This window comes from Aptenodytes patagonicus, chromosome 1 (genome assembly GCF_965638725.1).
Source record: "Aptenodytes patagonicus chromosome 1, bAptPat1.pri.cur, whole genome shotgun sequence".
Taxonomy (NCBI): Eukaryota; Metazoa; Chordata; class Aves; order Sphenisciformes; family Spheniscidae; genus Aptenodytes; species Aptenodytes patagonicus.
In genome coordinates this window covers 179,993,988-180,009,239 of record NC_134949.1, presented here as the reverse complement: position 1 = coordinate 180,009,239, position 15,252 = coordinate 179,993,988, and the positions used below count along the sequence as shown (strand labels likewise).

Below are 15,252 nucleotides of genomic sequence, written 5' to 3'. Positions count from 1 at the left end.
TAAAGATTAGATAAAATTCTTTAGAATTAAGATTTAGATTTAATACTGAATTTGCTTATCTTCATTCTGGAAAATTTCATTTAAATAAATCTTTTTATTGTAGTTCCTGCCTTTTAATTTGCTTTTTACATAGAATTCAGGTTAAAAAAAAACTGCACACAAAACTCCCCAAAGAAATACATTTACTCAACACCCACAAAAGAAAAGGACTTATTAAAAGACTTAGTCTCTTGTTTAGTTTACTATTCAGGAAGCTTAAAAAAAATTTAGAAACCATGTTTTCATTTTACCAATAGCATGTTAAAAAGTATATTTAAGATATTTTAAAGTTTGCTAAGATGGGTGACAAAAAAAAGTAGATTCTGCATGACTTACTAATCTAACAAACTTCAAAATGAACCCAATACCTTTTGTATTACTGTGAAAATCTTTACTGCAATGTTTGTCTCGTGATAGGTGTAATAAAGATAATATAAAAGATGCTTTAGTTGGTATATTTAAAAAAATTAAGTATTCAAAAGAAAAAGGAAAAACATACTCCAACTACTGCTCTATGTTAAGGAAAACAAAGATAAGTAAGAAAACCACAAACCCAAACTTTCATTGACTACAGGAAAGAATAATTTAAGAAGCTATGCACTGATTACCTTTTCAGGATTAGATTTTATCGAACCTAAATACTTTTTGATGACAGAAATGGGGAGAAAGCATGTGCAAAACTAAGAATCTAAACTCTGTCACTGAACCTCTCCTAGAAATTTGAGAGGGTCTACTATTATGCTATTATTATCAGCAAACACGACTAAGTACCATTTATAACTCAATGCTAAAACATTTCTTTTTAAATTGAGTCTAATACTGTCTAATAACTGTATGAGATTCAACAAGGCCAAGTGCCGGGTCCTGCACTTTGGCCACAACAACCCCATGCAGCGCTACAGCCTTGGGGAAGAGTGGCTGGAAAGCTGCCTGGCGGAAAAGGACCTGGGGGTGCTGGTTGACAGCTGGCTGAACATGAGCCGGCAGCGTGCCCAGGCGGCCAAGAAGGCCAATGGCATCCTGGCCTGTATCAGAAATCGTGTGGCCAGCAGGAGTAGGGAAGTGATTGTGCCCCTGTACTTGGCACTGGTGAGGCTGCACCTTGAATACTGTGTTCAGTTTTGGGCCCCTCACTACAAGAAGGACATTGAGGTGCTGGAGCGTGTCCAGAGAAGGGCAACGAGGCTGGTGAGGGGTCTGGAGAACAAGTCTTATGAAAAGCAGCTGAGGGAACTGGGGTTGTTTAGCCTGGAGAAAAGGAGGCTGAGGGGAGACCTCATCGCTCTCTACAACTACCTGAAAGGAGGCTGTAGCGAGGTGGGTGTCGGTCTCTTCTCCCAAGTAACTAGCGATAGGACGAGAGGAAATGGCCTCAAGTTGTGCCAGGGGAGGTTTAGATTGGACGTGAGGAAAAATGTCTTTACTGAAAGAGTGGTGAAACATTGGAACAGGCTGCCCAGGGAAGTGGTGGAGTCCCCATCCCTGGAGGTATTTAAAAGACGAGTAGATGAGGCGCTTAGGGACATGGTTTAGTGGGCATGGTGGTGTTGGGTTGATGGTTGGACTTGATGATCTTAGAGGTCTTTTCCAACCTTAGTGATTCTACGATTCTATGATTAATAGGATAGGGTTTTTTATCCTATTAAAATGTTTTTTTTTCCAGTGTCAATTTCAGCAGATTTTTCATATAAAACACACACACACACACTATTTAAAATGTAAACCAAAATTTGATTATAAAGAACAATGGAAGAACTGAAAGTGTCAAGTAAAAGGTACTATATTCACTGAAAATGAGCATGTTTTTTACAACACACAGACACTTAATCCTCAAAGCATTTCAGAATGAACAAACCTGCTTCTGCAAATTTGTCAGTTTGCTCCGGCTGAATATGATCCCTACCATGTGCTCCTTCAGGTCTGCATCTGATGTTGCCTTCATAAAAAAGCATATTTAATATTAGATCAAAAGTTTCAAGAACATTTTCTAATTACTGTAACAATTAACATGGAATATCGAAAAACTTTGTTCTAAAAGCTTGTAGCTTTTTGTTACAGAGAAGGAAGATATATAAGCAAGATCAATTTTACTATGGTTAATAAATACTTCTTAGATGTATTTACTTTCTTTCTCTTTATAAGAGGAAATTTGAGCATGAAATAAAATAATCAATAAGCAAAACAAGTGAAGTATAATTATCCAAGATTCAGCCTCTTCACATAGCTTAATACAATCACTGATTAAGTCTTCATAAAGCAGCATACGGAATATAGTTTTCAGTTTATATATTTCACAATAAAAGAAACAGGGAACACACAATTAAGTTACTACACAGCACGGGGGGAAAAAAGACACTTTTACAAAATGAATAATTCAGTCATAGAAATTATTGCCACAAGGTACTGGGTAGAGCAAAACCATACATCATCTGAAAAACTAAATTACTTTCATGGAGGACAGTCCAATTTTGGCTATTAAACCTGACAGTCCAGATTCAGTGACCTTGTCAGGAGCACTTCTTAAACTAATCCTTGCTGGAAGACAGGAGAGTATACTAGGTAAAAGGATACTAGTGCGGTTTCTTAATACTTTTTCTCTAAACATCAACAGAGCCCCTCTTAAGGCACAAGATAATAGGCAAGAAGGACTTTCAGGTCGACTGTTACTGCAGGTGTTAAGTACTTCTGTAACTGTAGGCATAATTTGCGCCACCATTACTACGATGTTTCCATTAAATGCATATGTTCCAATTATAATTTACTAATAAAAAAATCAATGATAATTTTTTAAAAATAAGCAATTTTGATATTTTACTTCTGTTTTGATCTGAAAATTACGTAGCATAAGACATAGGACAAATACTGAAAATCATCCTGGATCATTTTTTCAGCAAAGTATTATTGATAGAATACAAATAAATACATTGTGTACTTTTTCTTCTCCTTCTGGGGAAGACAACAATGCTTTTTCTTCTTGTTCTGGGGTTGGCTCAGCATCTCCGGAGATGAGTTTTCCAAATACCTGGAAGAAAGACAGTGACAATTAGCTTATCTCAAAGACAAACTTGTGCACTATGACATTTTACATTAAAACATAAAGCATTGAAAGTCTACGATTTATAGTAACTTTCACCGTATAACACATCATTAAAATCCCACCTGGGATGTAATAAGTCGGAATACTCGCAGTGTCTCAGATTCACAGTTTCTTTGTTGAGCTACACTTGCAGAAATCTGGCCTGCTATTTTAATGCTTTCACCATCTTTCCATCCAAGAATTTTCACTTGTCGAACTCTTAGTGTGTTCTCTGGACCCTTCAGTTCAATTTTGATGATGTGATTATCACCCCCAGGAAGTTCACTTGTTACCCAGCCAATATGTCTTGAATCCAAGTCTACCTATTAAACAGGAATATAAAGATGGGAACTGACATTACATCAAACAAAAAGTCACCTACCTCTAATACAAACCCATCATATATCACTGGAACTAATGCAGTATTTACTATGAAATTTTCATTCTGAACAGTAAGACTAGCATGCTTAATTATAAAAATACTCAACTTCATGATTTCAGATAAAAAAATTCTCAAACTTAAATAAAATTACATATATCCATTTATTGTCTTTAAAGCCTATTAAAAATAGTGGGCTATCGATCCCTTTTATCCTCTAAGCAATAGTTCACATATTCAAAAAACCACTTTGAACTAATATTTTCTCACTACTTTTAATTTAAAAAAAAGCTGCCATAATTTATCTGAAAATATAACACACTATTATCAGTACTTAAGTTATTCCATCCCTATTCACATAAACCCCTGCAAAAGAAATCTTAACTTTGTGGAAATCAATGTCTGATATCCTTATCAAGAGATGCAGGACTTAATAATTGTAAAAAAGACAGATCAACTCTATCAAATTAAGTTTATTTTAAAATAAATATGGTTTAAAAAAAGAATGTAATTAACTTTATATGATTTAAACTGTGATGTCACTACTGGAAGATAAAAAATGATAGGGTGTGGTGCCCACACCATTGCTCAGAGCAACCCGAGTGGGCCTAAATTACACTTGGCCCCGAGTCAAGTGAGCCCTCTCTCACATCCATAGGGCCCAAAGGCTCATTTATAATCAAGCTAATATTTGTTCATAGCCTCAAGTTGTGCCAGGGGAGGTTTAGATTGGATGTGAGGAAAAATTTCTTTACTGAAAGAGTGGTGAAACATTGGAACAGGCTGCCCAGGGAAGTGGTTGAGCCCCCATCCCTGGAGGTATTTAAAAGACGAGTAGATGAGGCACTTAGGGACATGGTTTAGTGGTCATGGTGGTGTTGGGTCGATGGTTGGACTCAATGATCTTAGAGGTCTTTTCCAACCTCAATGATTCTATGATTCTTTCCCATTTCTACACTAGTTCTCAGAGTCTGCACTGAACTGTGCTGCAGCAGACAAGACTGACTTTTTTTTTTTTTTTAATATCAAGAGACAGAGGGTATGCATGAGTTAGGGTATGGTATGTTGGCATGCTTGAAGATAAAAAACTCGTTGGAGAAGTGTCAGAGGACTGTTCAGCAAGGAGGGAGCAAAGGTGAATCAAGTCTTGCCTGTCTTCTGGGAGTAAACCATCCCTAGAAAAATGCCTGGGCACTGTGTTTGAGCAGGCAGAAGCAAAGCCAGGGAGTGAGCTAACAAGCTGTATGAATGATCACAAGTCCAGCGCCTGAGCTCTGCCGTGGCCTTCTTTTATTTAGCTGGATAGGTAGACATACCAAGTCAGTCTTCTCATAAAAAAAAGAATTCTCCAAGGAGGGAGGGGGTGTGTCCATCTATATCTTCTATCTACCTCTATAGACTCACAGACAATACGCACACAAACTTTATCTGTCTATGTATATACACACACTCACACTTCGCTGTTTAGTATGACTGTACCAAAGTTTAGTTTCTTCAGATTTGTAACATCTTTTGGAGATGTATCTTTGCCGTAAATGCTCTCTAAGGGTAAGAGGTAGAGAAAAGCAAACCATTCCTCTGTAGTAAGACAATGCTTCTTCTTGGAGAATTTTACCACTGACTGTCAATAACCCAAATAATAAAGTTTTGAGCCCAAAATGGTAACTGCCTGCTTGGAACCTTAAATATCTTTGATGGGTCACATCAGTGTCAAAATACGAAACACTGTTCTCTGTGTAAAAACCATGCATCTGTCATTTGGCTTAGCAACAGGAGTACAAAGACTGAATACCATTCTGAACTCGAGTCTCTGAACAGAAGTCTTCAGCTACCTGAAGTTGAGAACTAAAATGGCAGGATAAAACGTGTGCTATAAACATGTATTAGACCGTGTAACTAGAAAAACTCAGGTTGAGGGTAAATAATTTTTCTCCTTCTCATGGTGTCCTACTTCTCCTCACTCTTAAGCTGCATTTCTCTAATGAAAAATGATTCCGTGAAGCAGAGAAAAGGCAATGACAGTGCAACACTAAGAAGCCAGGCATCAGAATATCTAACAACGTGTAATACTACTTAATGCAACTATTTCAGGTATATTCTGACATAAGTACCCCTAAAAGAAACCAAAACAAAGAGGTTTGTTGGACCTCTGCTATATGCAGCCAAAAAAATGACAGCAGTTTTTCAATGTCAACTGTTAAAATGTTTACCTGCTTTATTCTGCAGAGATCTTCTACTGCCTTGCCAGTTAGGAAGGTCATTGAAGTTACTTTGTTCTGCAACAGACAAGCAAAATAGGAACAAAATACTTCAACTGAGGACCATTCTGACTATTTCTTCCATAACGAGCGTACGTACGTAAGAGAGAGACAAGTTGTTTCATTAAGAAAATAAATTTAAAAAGTGATCAAAACCAAGGACAAAGAATTCCAAAGCACAGCTCAAAAAAAAAAAAAAAATTTGTTCCTTATGTGAAAACCTGTAGTTGAAACGAAGATATATTTGTAACATTACTGCACAGATCAATAAACATGAATGTAGTAAGTGAAAAGGTTGTCTCTTTCTGGCAAGGTGATACAGTTCTGAGATATTCTGTTATGGCCTATCAGTGTTATTATGATAGATCACATTACTTAAATTAACCATGTTAGAACTTCCCTATATTTAATAATTCTGTGTTTTACAAAGTATTATTACTCTGCATAGGACAAACTGAGGTGAAAAAGGTAGAAATTTTGAGGTGAGACGCAGTGGACAGTTGTACTTTGTGGTAGTCAGAAGTCTAGAAAATAGTTTGGATTTCATGAAAACTCGTTATTTCAACACGCCACTAAGAATTAAGTTTCCCAGTCTCCGGTTCATGCAAACTGCAAATTCAGTTGAATTGGTCTGATCATATTAGGTACTGCTTTCAAAACCACGGGAATTAGAAACTTAACTTTGAAATGTGAGCTTCTGAATTAGAATTACAAACTGAACCGGACAAAGAAACAGTGGTTCTTGATTGATGAATATATACAACTTTGACTATGCACGTTCAGTAAGAGGCATTTAATTTCATTTTCTTCTTACCCCAAGATCTCTGGAATTGTCTACATGAACAGAAACATAACGTGCATTGATTCCTTTTACACAGTTAATTGTGATGTTTTTAGTTTTGTTTTTATCTTCATCTCCTGACTCCCAGAATGTTTCTGTAGATCCATCTGTTAAGCTACCAATCATGGCAGGTCGGCTTGATGTTTTAATGTCAACAATGCTGGTTAGGTCTTTTAGACAAACCACTATACACAGTTCCTGTGAAAACAAATGAGACCATTAAAATATCTGGTTTAAAAAAAAAAAAACAACAAGCCCAAATACAGGCATTATTTAAAATTTTTAAAATCATACAGACATATCTGTTCTTATGAATATGCTCTCTGAATTGAAGAAGAAATGCCATTTATTGGTTCAAATTATCCAGCCCTTGAAACCAAAGGAAATATTAATAGCTAGCAGCAGAATATATTAGTAAATGCCTAAATGTATTAATAAATGGAAGAAAACACTTTAAAGATATTCATTAGGAGTACTAATTTGTGCTCTTCAGAATAACAGAAGAAAAAAAGATATAAGCAAGTAAGAACTGGAAGTACGCAGCATTTAAAAAAAATTAACTAACTCAATGAACCAAATGAATTAACTAAATGAACTATAAGACATCCCCAAACACTTTACTTGCAAACAAGCACTTACAAGCACTGCTCCAAAATTTAGGTTTGAGTGATATACAGGCTAAGGGACAATATTTGAACCTCCAAAGCTAAATATGAGAACCTGAATATCAGCAACAAGATCCCAAACTGAGATACATTCAAGGAAATATGACATTGTAGTAAAAAGATGTTTTAATTCAAACAGAATGATTATAGGAAGTACAGGCTGTTTACAACTGACCTCTGCTTTTGAGAGAGAGGTGTAATACTTGCCTGATTCATGACTTCAAAACCAGACTGAATACTGATACTAAAACTCTCTTCACTATCTCCATCATCAGATTTAGACAAAATATTGTTGATATGATGAAAAACATTGCTCTGGTGCAGGAACTGGTGATCAGATTGTTTGAATTTGAGACTCCAGCACCTGAAAACACATTTAGTGGATATTGAAATTTTGAATAGTGTTTAAAATACATGACCTATCAGCAAAACGATTAATAACATTTTTGCTTCTCCGAATGTGTTCTATAAACCTTTAACTTCAAATTTTTGCAGGATCTTAAGTGTTTCTATGTATCTTTTTGAGGAATGCAGGAGTAAACTTTTCTTAGAATTTTAACAGCAAATAGAATCATTACTATTCAATTTGTATCTTTGAGACACATACACAGGAAAAAATTCAAACAGTTTAAGGATATTCAGATGACAGATTTCTGAGCAAAAGCTATTACAATACCATGCACATACACATAGATACTACCATATTATTCAATAATACGTATTTTTTTCATAGTGGATATAGTACAGAATTTAAGAGCAAATACATTTTTCTCCACAAAGTCTTTTATACTAGTATTTATATGTATAAACACACACACATCTTTTACATATATCTTTCCTATGCATAAGGATACACACAATCCTTTTCACACAGGCACACAAAGTTGTTTTAAATTTCCTATCTACACTGCAAAATCTTTTAATCTATAATATTACAACGTTTCCAGCCTTCTAAGAATTTTCTTAATTTGTGCTTACCTTAAGGCCATTTGCTGTAATGCACTACCACTGGGAAGAGACATCATAAGATCAGAGATTGTCTGGAGGAGGCGATGAAAAGTGTGGGGTAATGGCTGAGCTGCTTCACCAGCAATCACTATATCTGACAGAGGATGTTCACATACTCTTGTGTCTTTCTCCTAAGATGCAAAGTAATTTGTAGGTTGTTAACAGGCTTTCAGACAAAAAGGTTAAATAAATAGAAATAAAAGTGTTTATGATATTTGGTTTAAGAATAACTGCAACAATCCTATAATGAATGGGAACTTCAAAGCAGTTCCTGTCAGAGAATTTTTACAATAGCAAGTTATACATGAACACCAAACAAGGAATTCGGAAAGTATAATACCAGATATTTCTCATGATTTAAAAACGTGAAACGTTAAATCGCAATAACTTAACAAAAAAACCCCCAAACCCAACCTCTAGAAACATTAGCACATTTCAGCTGTTAATAATAACTTCTTTGAGCAGCAAAACCCAATCACAGCGAACTTGCTAATTAAGCTAAGGTTATCAGCTTCTTTATTTCATTAGAGCTGCGAAAATAATGATTAAGGTGTGTCAGTATCAGAACGGCTGTGCATTGGGCGCCAAGTTCCACTGGGATATGAAGGTAGTGGCAGAGGACCAAAGAGGGTGGGGGCCAGCAAGGTGTGTTATGGGGAAGAGTAAGAGAAGGAGGTAGTGATTGGGATCTCTTATTTCAGAAGGCAGGGAAAGACTGATCTATGAAGGATACTAACTGTTTCCTCTGCCTCCTCAACTGCTTCGTTTTTAAAAGAAAATCTGATCCTGCTTGAACCACGGAACCCAACTGCATGCCCCCAACATACTGACATCCAAAACCAGATTCAAACTTATTATTTTAAACCCATTAAATTGTCTATGTCTATTCTTGCAAGTAGATTTCCCATGGAACTCGACTGCTTGAATGCCTAGAAATGCTATGGTCTTACTTGAAATGAATTTTAGGCACCTGCTCATCTAGACAAGAATCATCAAATCAGACATTTCTCTCTATTTTCCTGGAGGGCGTAATGTGGTGAAGTATAACTCAGCGTTTGAAGTAGGAAGCATAAGATTGAACTCTACGCTAAATATAATCAATTATTCAGAAAAAGTTCAAAGCCTAGGTATTCCCCTTCCCCCCAGGGATCCTATCTACACAGATAGCATCCTGCTCCCCCATCTCCTCTGCGGCTTGGTAATTCTTGCATTTTGTTTTGCTTTAGCAAGGACGCTGCCCTTGAACCTACATCTTATGCGTTAAACCATACATGGTTCTAGATCCCCATCCCCATTTTTACAGAATTCATCACCGGGATTTCTCACCCTCTCCCAGTATATTAAAAGAATATGTAAAAATATTTCACATAAGGAAATGAATTCCATTTGTGGAAAAGCACCAAACTGCCTTGGATTTATTACATTGTGTATGTATATTTAAATGGGTATTGTTATCATATGATCAGACTACTGAAGGAAGATGTTGTGATTTGAATATACATCATCTGAGTGATATTTAACAATTAGCTGAAAACTGTTGCCAGTTTCTTGTATGCCATAAAATTATTCATCCTAGCCAAGTGACCAAGGGGAATTTTTTAAGTCCCCCCTTCATTTTATCAAAAGAGAAGCAGCATTCCCACCAGAATAGAAGTGGCGTATTTTAACATTTCTTTATAATCTTTATCTTTCAGTCAGGAATTATCCAAACTACAGCTAAGACAATATTTGTTTATTCTTTTATATAGTAAAGGTTATATTGGAGGCTGCCCAGCATAAGGACCAGTGGGAACACATTTCCCTCACTCTAGCAGTGCTTTTGATGTAGCAGTTGAAAATATTACAAGGCAGAAAATTGTTGGAGCCAAGCACAGAAACAATATTCAGAATATAGTACACAGAGCTACTGCAAATCAGCTTTAATGGATACATACAAGAATTTGGCACACTTGAAAATAAGTAAGTAGAATTATAAATCTGCATGTGGATACAGTAGCATGGAAAAGTTGATATTCTACATAAAAATTAGGACAAGAATGGTTGCTTTGTAAACAACTGTAGCAATGTACCAGGGCTGCAACGCTGAGAAGACTCATTTCAGAACTTCTCATTTCAAAGCTGGATTAGATCTGAAGTGATAAAAATTACCCTGGCTTACTAGCAGCACTAGCATGATTTCTTGAGCTATTCATTGTGGACATGATAATGTTTTCAATCAGAGCTAAATCTAGAAGAGATTGTATGAAGATACCTTTTGGAAGAGTGACTATACCATTTTACATGCTACATTTTCAGAACTAACCATAGATTTTTCTTAAATCACTAAATTAACTATATCTAGTGTATACATAATTACTTATATATATATTTTTATATATATATAAAAATAATTAAACTAACTATAGATTTTCAGAATTAACTATAGACTTTTCTTAAAGCACTGAAAGACACAGCAGACCGAACAACAAAGCTTCTCTGAAAAATATTTTCTCTTTTCTCTCTTCTTTTTGGGGAGCAAAGAAAGAATAAAAAGCAAACAGTAAATTTTTTTGTTACTGGATTAACAATGTGCTTGTGCTTTGTTTTGTTTTTCCTGCTTTCCCATGAATACTCACAAAAACAATGCATTAAAAGACTGTAATTCATCATCATCACCACAAAATTTGGCGATTTTAGAAGAAAAATTAATTAATCTATGACTATCAAAAGAGTTCAACTACAATTTAAGACTAAAAATTTTCATTCCATAATTAAGGTTCTGTTTCACAGAGAGAGGATTAAGGTGTTGTGGGGTTTTTTTGTGTGTGTGTGTTGTGTTTTTTTTTTAAACACATAATAAAAACATTTCTAAATTGACTACAAAATCAACAGAGATACTATATTTACGAAAGGAACGCTGAACCTCACTTACTTGTTCTGCATTTTCTTTATTTGATTTATTTTCTTCATCCTCCTCTTCTTCAGGTTCTACAGGTGCAGGAGTCAGGGAAGCCACAAAATGCCATAAAATATCATGAAGAGAAGTGGTTTGAATGACATTACAAAGAAGCCAGTTGAAAGCCTAAAATAAAATACACACAAGGAGTTACCAATTGGTTAAGCAAACCTGGAGTAAAACCATTTCTTAAACCATTTATGTAAGGAGCTGCACAGATGCTTTTGGACAGGCAAATAATAATGCAGAGGTCTTCAAGTAAGACACATTGCTCTGTACCTAAAACAGTTTATTAAAATGACAACTATATTACAGGGGACATAGCAAAGTAATTCACAAACACCATACACAAAAATAAGTTCTTTGAAAAAAGGTTTAAGGATGAAAAAGCAAAGTTCTTTTGTGTTTTCAGAGATTATTACAGGATGAGGTGGCAGCACCCCTTACTATTCAAATTGGTTAACAAAGTAGAGATCCTTTTTAATTTAGAACTCTGTAGGCTGAGATTAGGTTTTCTCGTTTGGTCTCTGCCATTGACTGAATAAATCGAAACAATTCAGCCACTTCCAAAAAAATCAACATAGTGGGGAAAAAAGGGTTTTTACAATTTGTAACATTTTTATACTCTTCTAAAAGCTGCAATACTTCTGCACGTTGATGTTTGGAATTTTGATGGGTGGTGCTTAACAGTAGAGGTGTGTTTTTTACTTTATCTGAGAAAATCCACCTATATTTTCACACGTTACAAATACTTGAAAAATACCCCATGATGCTGTATACAAGTTCAGAAGAAACTTTACTAAAGCTTAGCTGAAATAAAAAAAAAAAAAAATCGCCTCAATGAGGATGCCTCCTGCAGCTTTTATTGAAGCAATTGATCTTTAATGGATCTTTTCGTCGCTCATTCACTATCTACATAACAGGGGTAGCATTCACCCGTCTCGGAAGTTGTGAAATATCTAGGTATTACCAGCACCAAACCAATTCTAAAGAAAAAATACTCAGTCCAAGATTTGAAAAAGGAATGGCAAGTAAGACCAGGAAGATGCTGAGCAAATGAGGAGAAAACTGTATTGTATAATTGATTTTTGCAGCCTTAATAATATTCTTCTGTCAGAGATTTTCTACACAACCAATAAACTACTGAAGAAGGTTTACAGGCAATACTTTTGTATTCTTAACTTTTAGAGTTAATAACACAAGTGAACTTTTAAAATAGGTTTACTGCACATCACAAAATAATTCTTTTTTTGTTTTTTAATCTATATAAAAATCCTTTTAAAAAATTCTGAGACAGAATTTACAAATGTCTTATTTTAATCACAGAAGGTCCATTAGTACATTAATACCTCCATGGCAAAGACTCGGCAAGCAGATTTCCGTAAGGCTTGTTTCATTGCTATTTCAAGTCCTTCCAGATCATGATGCTGGATTACAAACGCCAATACTGGCCACTGGAAATTTCTCTCTCCTTTGGAAAGAGAGCTGTGGGCGGAGATTAACCGAGAAAGTTCAGGAGATGGATGTCTCAGGAGAGAGGACCCCACTTCTATTCAAAAGCATAAAAATATGCATACATTAGATTCTTTGTGCATTTTAATTTTATAGCCACAGTAAAAATAAAAAGCAATAGAGCAATTTTAGAATTGATATTTTTGTTCATTTTTTCTATGAGAAAAATGCATTAAAAAAAGCAATGTGGAAAAATGATGCTTCAACTGAGAAAGAAAATACCACCTTAACTTTTAAATCAAGCACAAAAGATGCACCACAAATTTCAGAACCGCAGTAACTCCTGAGCTGTTCTTAAGCTAATCCCGTGCGGATTAACAAACAGCCAATGTTTATTAATAAACAGAAATAAAAGCCATTACATGTATTTATAAAAAATTATATTTGTCTACAGTTTCCAAGAAGAACTGCAAATCCAATGCCATATCCTTGGCTATTTTATCACTGCTTCTGGTGTCTGTGCTCTTACCTGCATCTCCACTGTTGACTCGTCTCCTAGGGATTGCCTTTACACGTGCTGGCAAAATTGAGTGCTGTTTGTCATATTCTGATGCAACAACTGAATATGATCTTTGAAAGACTGTACGCTTCGCAAGATCTGTATCTGTTATTGGACTGGTTTCCAAACTACAAAGAAATCAGTGAAGTTATAGACCCATTAACGAATATATAGAGTATACTTGAATTATACATAAATATTAAAGACACATGCATTTCCTAATGACAATGCTACTACTGCATGAAAGTTTGTCTTATGTACCTAATAATTGTTTAAATGCTGGAAAAGAAGGAACATGTATTAGAATTACACATGGTGAAAAAGCATGCAAGTGCTTTATAAACAAATGTAATGATGTACATGGTAAGTTCCAAGAATTTAGGTATTTTTTAGAAAGAATACAAACATTCAGATCATGCCTGAATTGAAGTTTCAGACCAAATTTGCCCCGAGAATGCACGTGAAAACATCTATGGAGTGGAATTTTTAATATGCAAGCCAACTGAAATTTAGAACTTTATGTGAAGTAAACATTTCTAACATCATTAGCCTTAAAGCCAATTTTCAATTGCTACGGCTACGCCTCTGACATGTTTTACTCCTTACCTTCAGTGGACTTCTTACAGTCTGCAGAAGAACTCCCAGCTTATGCTGTCCCTATAGGCCTCAGGAGACCATGGTGTCCACAGTTTTAATAAAGGAATATACCAATACGATGCACTCTTAAGGAGTTTTGTTAGAAAAGTTCTATTTCTGAAAAGACTACATTGTAGATTGTAGTATTCCAATAAACTGTTTTTGCAGTCAGTATAAAATAACAGATTGAAATAAAAACAGATTAAAAGCAAGTTTTCTCTTCATTACATCCTCATTATAATATGAGGAATCACTGTTTGACATCTGAAAACACCGAGCATCTAAGTTGATTCTGGACTATTATTAAGTAACAGTAAGAGCCTTTTTTTCCCTGGCAAAACAAAAAATTCTGTAATTGCTTGAATTAGGTCATAGTAAACTTAATGAGATAAACTGGCTTAACCTGACAGAAACCATCTAGCACTCTTGGTCCTAGATAGCATTAAGTTATCATTTCTTCAGTGACATTTTAACTTCCCACAGAAAGAAGCAGCAACATTTGCTTTGAAAAAATGTAAGGTAGTGAAATTCCCTCCTGTTCAAATTTCCCTTTAAAATGAAACCCTGAAAGGAGGATATCAGCTACTTCGTTTCATAAAGGCCGTTAATCTGCACTACAGTCAGTTGTGTTAAAGAATAGAGACACAGGGGAAAAAAATTGCTATATTTTCCAGGAGTTCGCAACAGCTATGGTCCTTGGACCATTGCTCTTTAGATCACTTCTTCAGTTCTGCAGTTCTGGAGATTCTGGAAAAAATGTATTTGTCTCTACGGGGAAATAAGCAGGCCTGGAGTAAGGGCTATAGATAAATTTCCCTGAGGTATGCTAAGAATCCTTATCAATTTCTGAACAATTTTATTTTCATATTTAGGTTGTAAAAACAAGACCTTTCTAGAGAGAAGCAATTGGTTTGCATTACAGTTAAAAGTTTCACATCTGATTTGCAAACTTGCATTGCTAGCGGTTGAAAATACACCTGATATGCTATGATTCACTGAAGATATTTTTCTAACTACAGCTTTGTATGTTTTTGGCTTTTTTGCTGCCATTTCAGAGATTGATCTGGGCTGATATCATACTTTAGCTACTTAACTACAGCAATGTTCTTTTTTTTTTTTAAATTGGTGTTATGCTAATGCTTTAGCATTTGTATGTAGTACCTAGAATTACAAGGAAGTACCTTGGGGGCATAGATTTCATGTTGCTCTCTGGCTCTTCAAAGACATTAGGGCTTGCATCAGGAGTAACTGAGATGTACGGTGCAGGTACTGAAGTTGAGCGCAGGTACCTCATCTCATCCTGGAAGAGGTTGTCATCCTGGTACCCAACAAAATTTTCATGATGATGCCTACATCAAATTAGATTTTTAAATTAGGATTAAGGATTACAAGTTCCCGAAACAC

General features: G+C 35.4%; 1 protein-coding gene across 12 annotated transcripts in view; it reads right to left on the bottom strand.

The window, feature by feature from the left end:
- Window positions 1–15,252, bottom strand: part of MYCBP2 (MYC binding protein 2) — a 216,002-nt gene that overhangs the window by 21,833 nt on the left and 178,917 nt on the right. For 10 of the 12 annotated variants that reach the window (XM_076362465.1, XM_076362491.1, XM_076362523.1 and 7 more), the window contains 11 exons: window positions 15,030–15,197; window positions 13,183–13,340; window positions 12,551–12,750; window positions 11,178–11,327; window positions 8,237–8,397; window positions 7,466–7,622; window positions 6,567–6,791; window positions 5,705–5,770; window positions 3,199–3,438; window positions 2,963–3,061; window positions 1,895–1,975 (listed from right to left, as the gene is read on the bottom strand). In XM_076362465.1, the coding sequence (XP_076218580.1) occupies window positions 1,895–1,975; window positions 2,963–3,061; window positions 3,199–3,438; window positions 5,705–5,770; window positions 6,567–6,791; window positions 7,466–7,622; window positions 8,237–8,397; window positions 11,178–11,327; window positions 12,551–12,750; window positions 13,183–13,340; window positions 15,030–15,197 (1,705 nt within the window). The remainder of the gene's footprint in view (window positions 1–1,894; window positions 1,976–2,962; window positions 3,062–3,198; window positions 3,439–5,704; window positions 5,771–6,566; window positions 6,792–7,465; window positions 7,623–8,236; window positions 8,398–11,177; window positions 11,328–12,550; window positions 12,751–13,182; window positions 13,341–15,029; window positions 15,198–15,252) is intronic. The other 2 variants (XM_076362483.1, XM_076362559.1) reach the window with 1 other exon arrangement.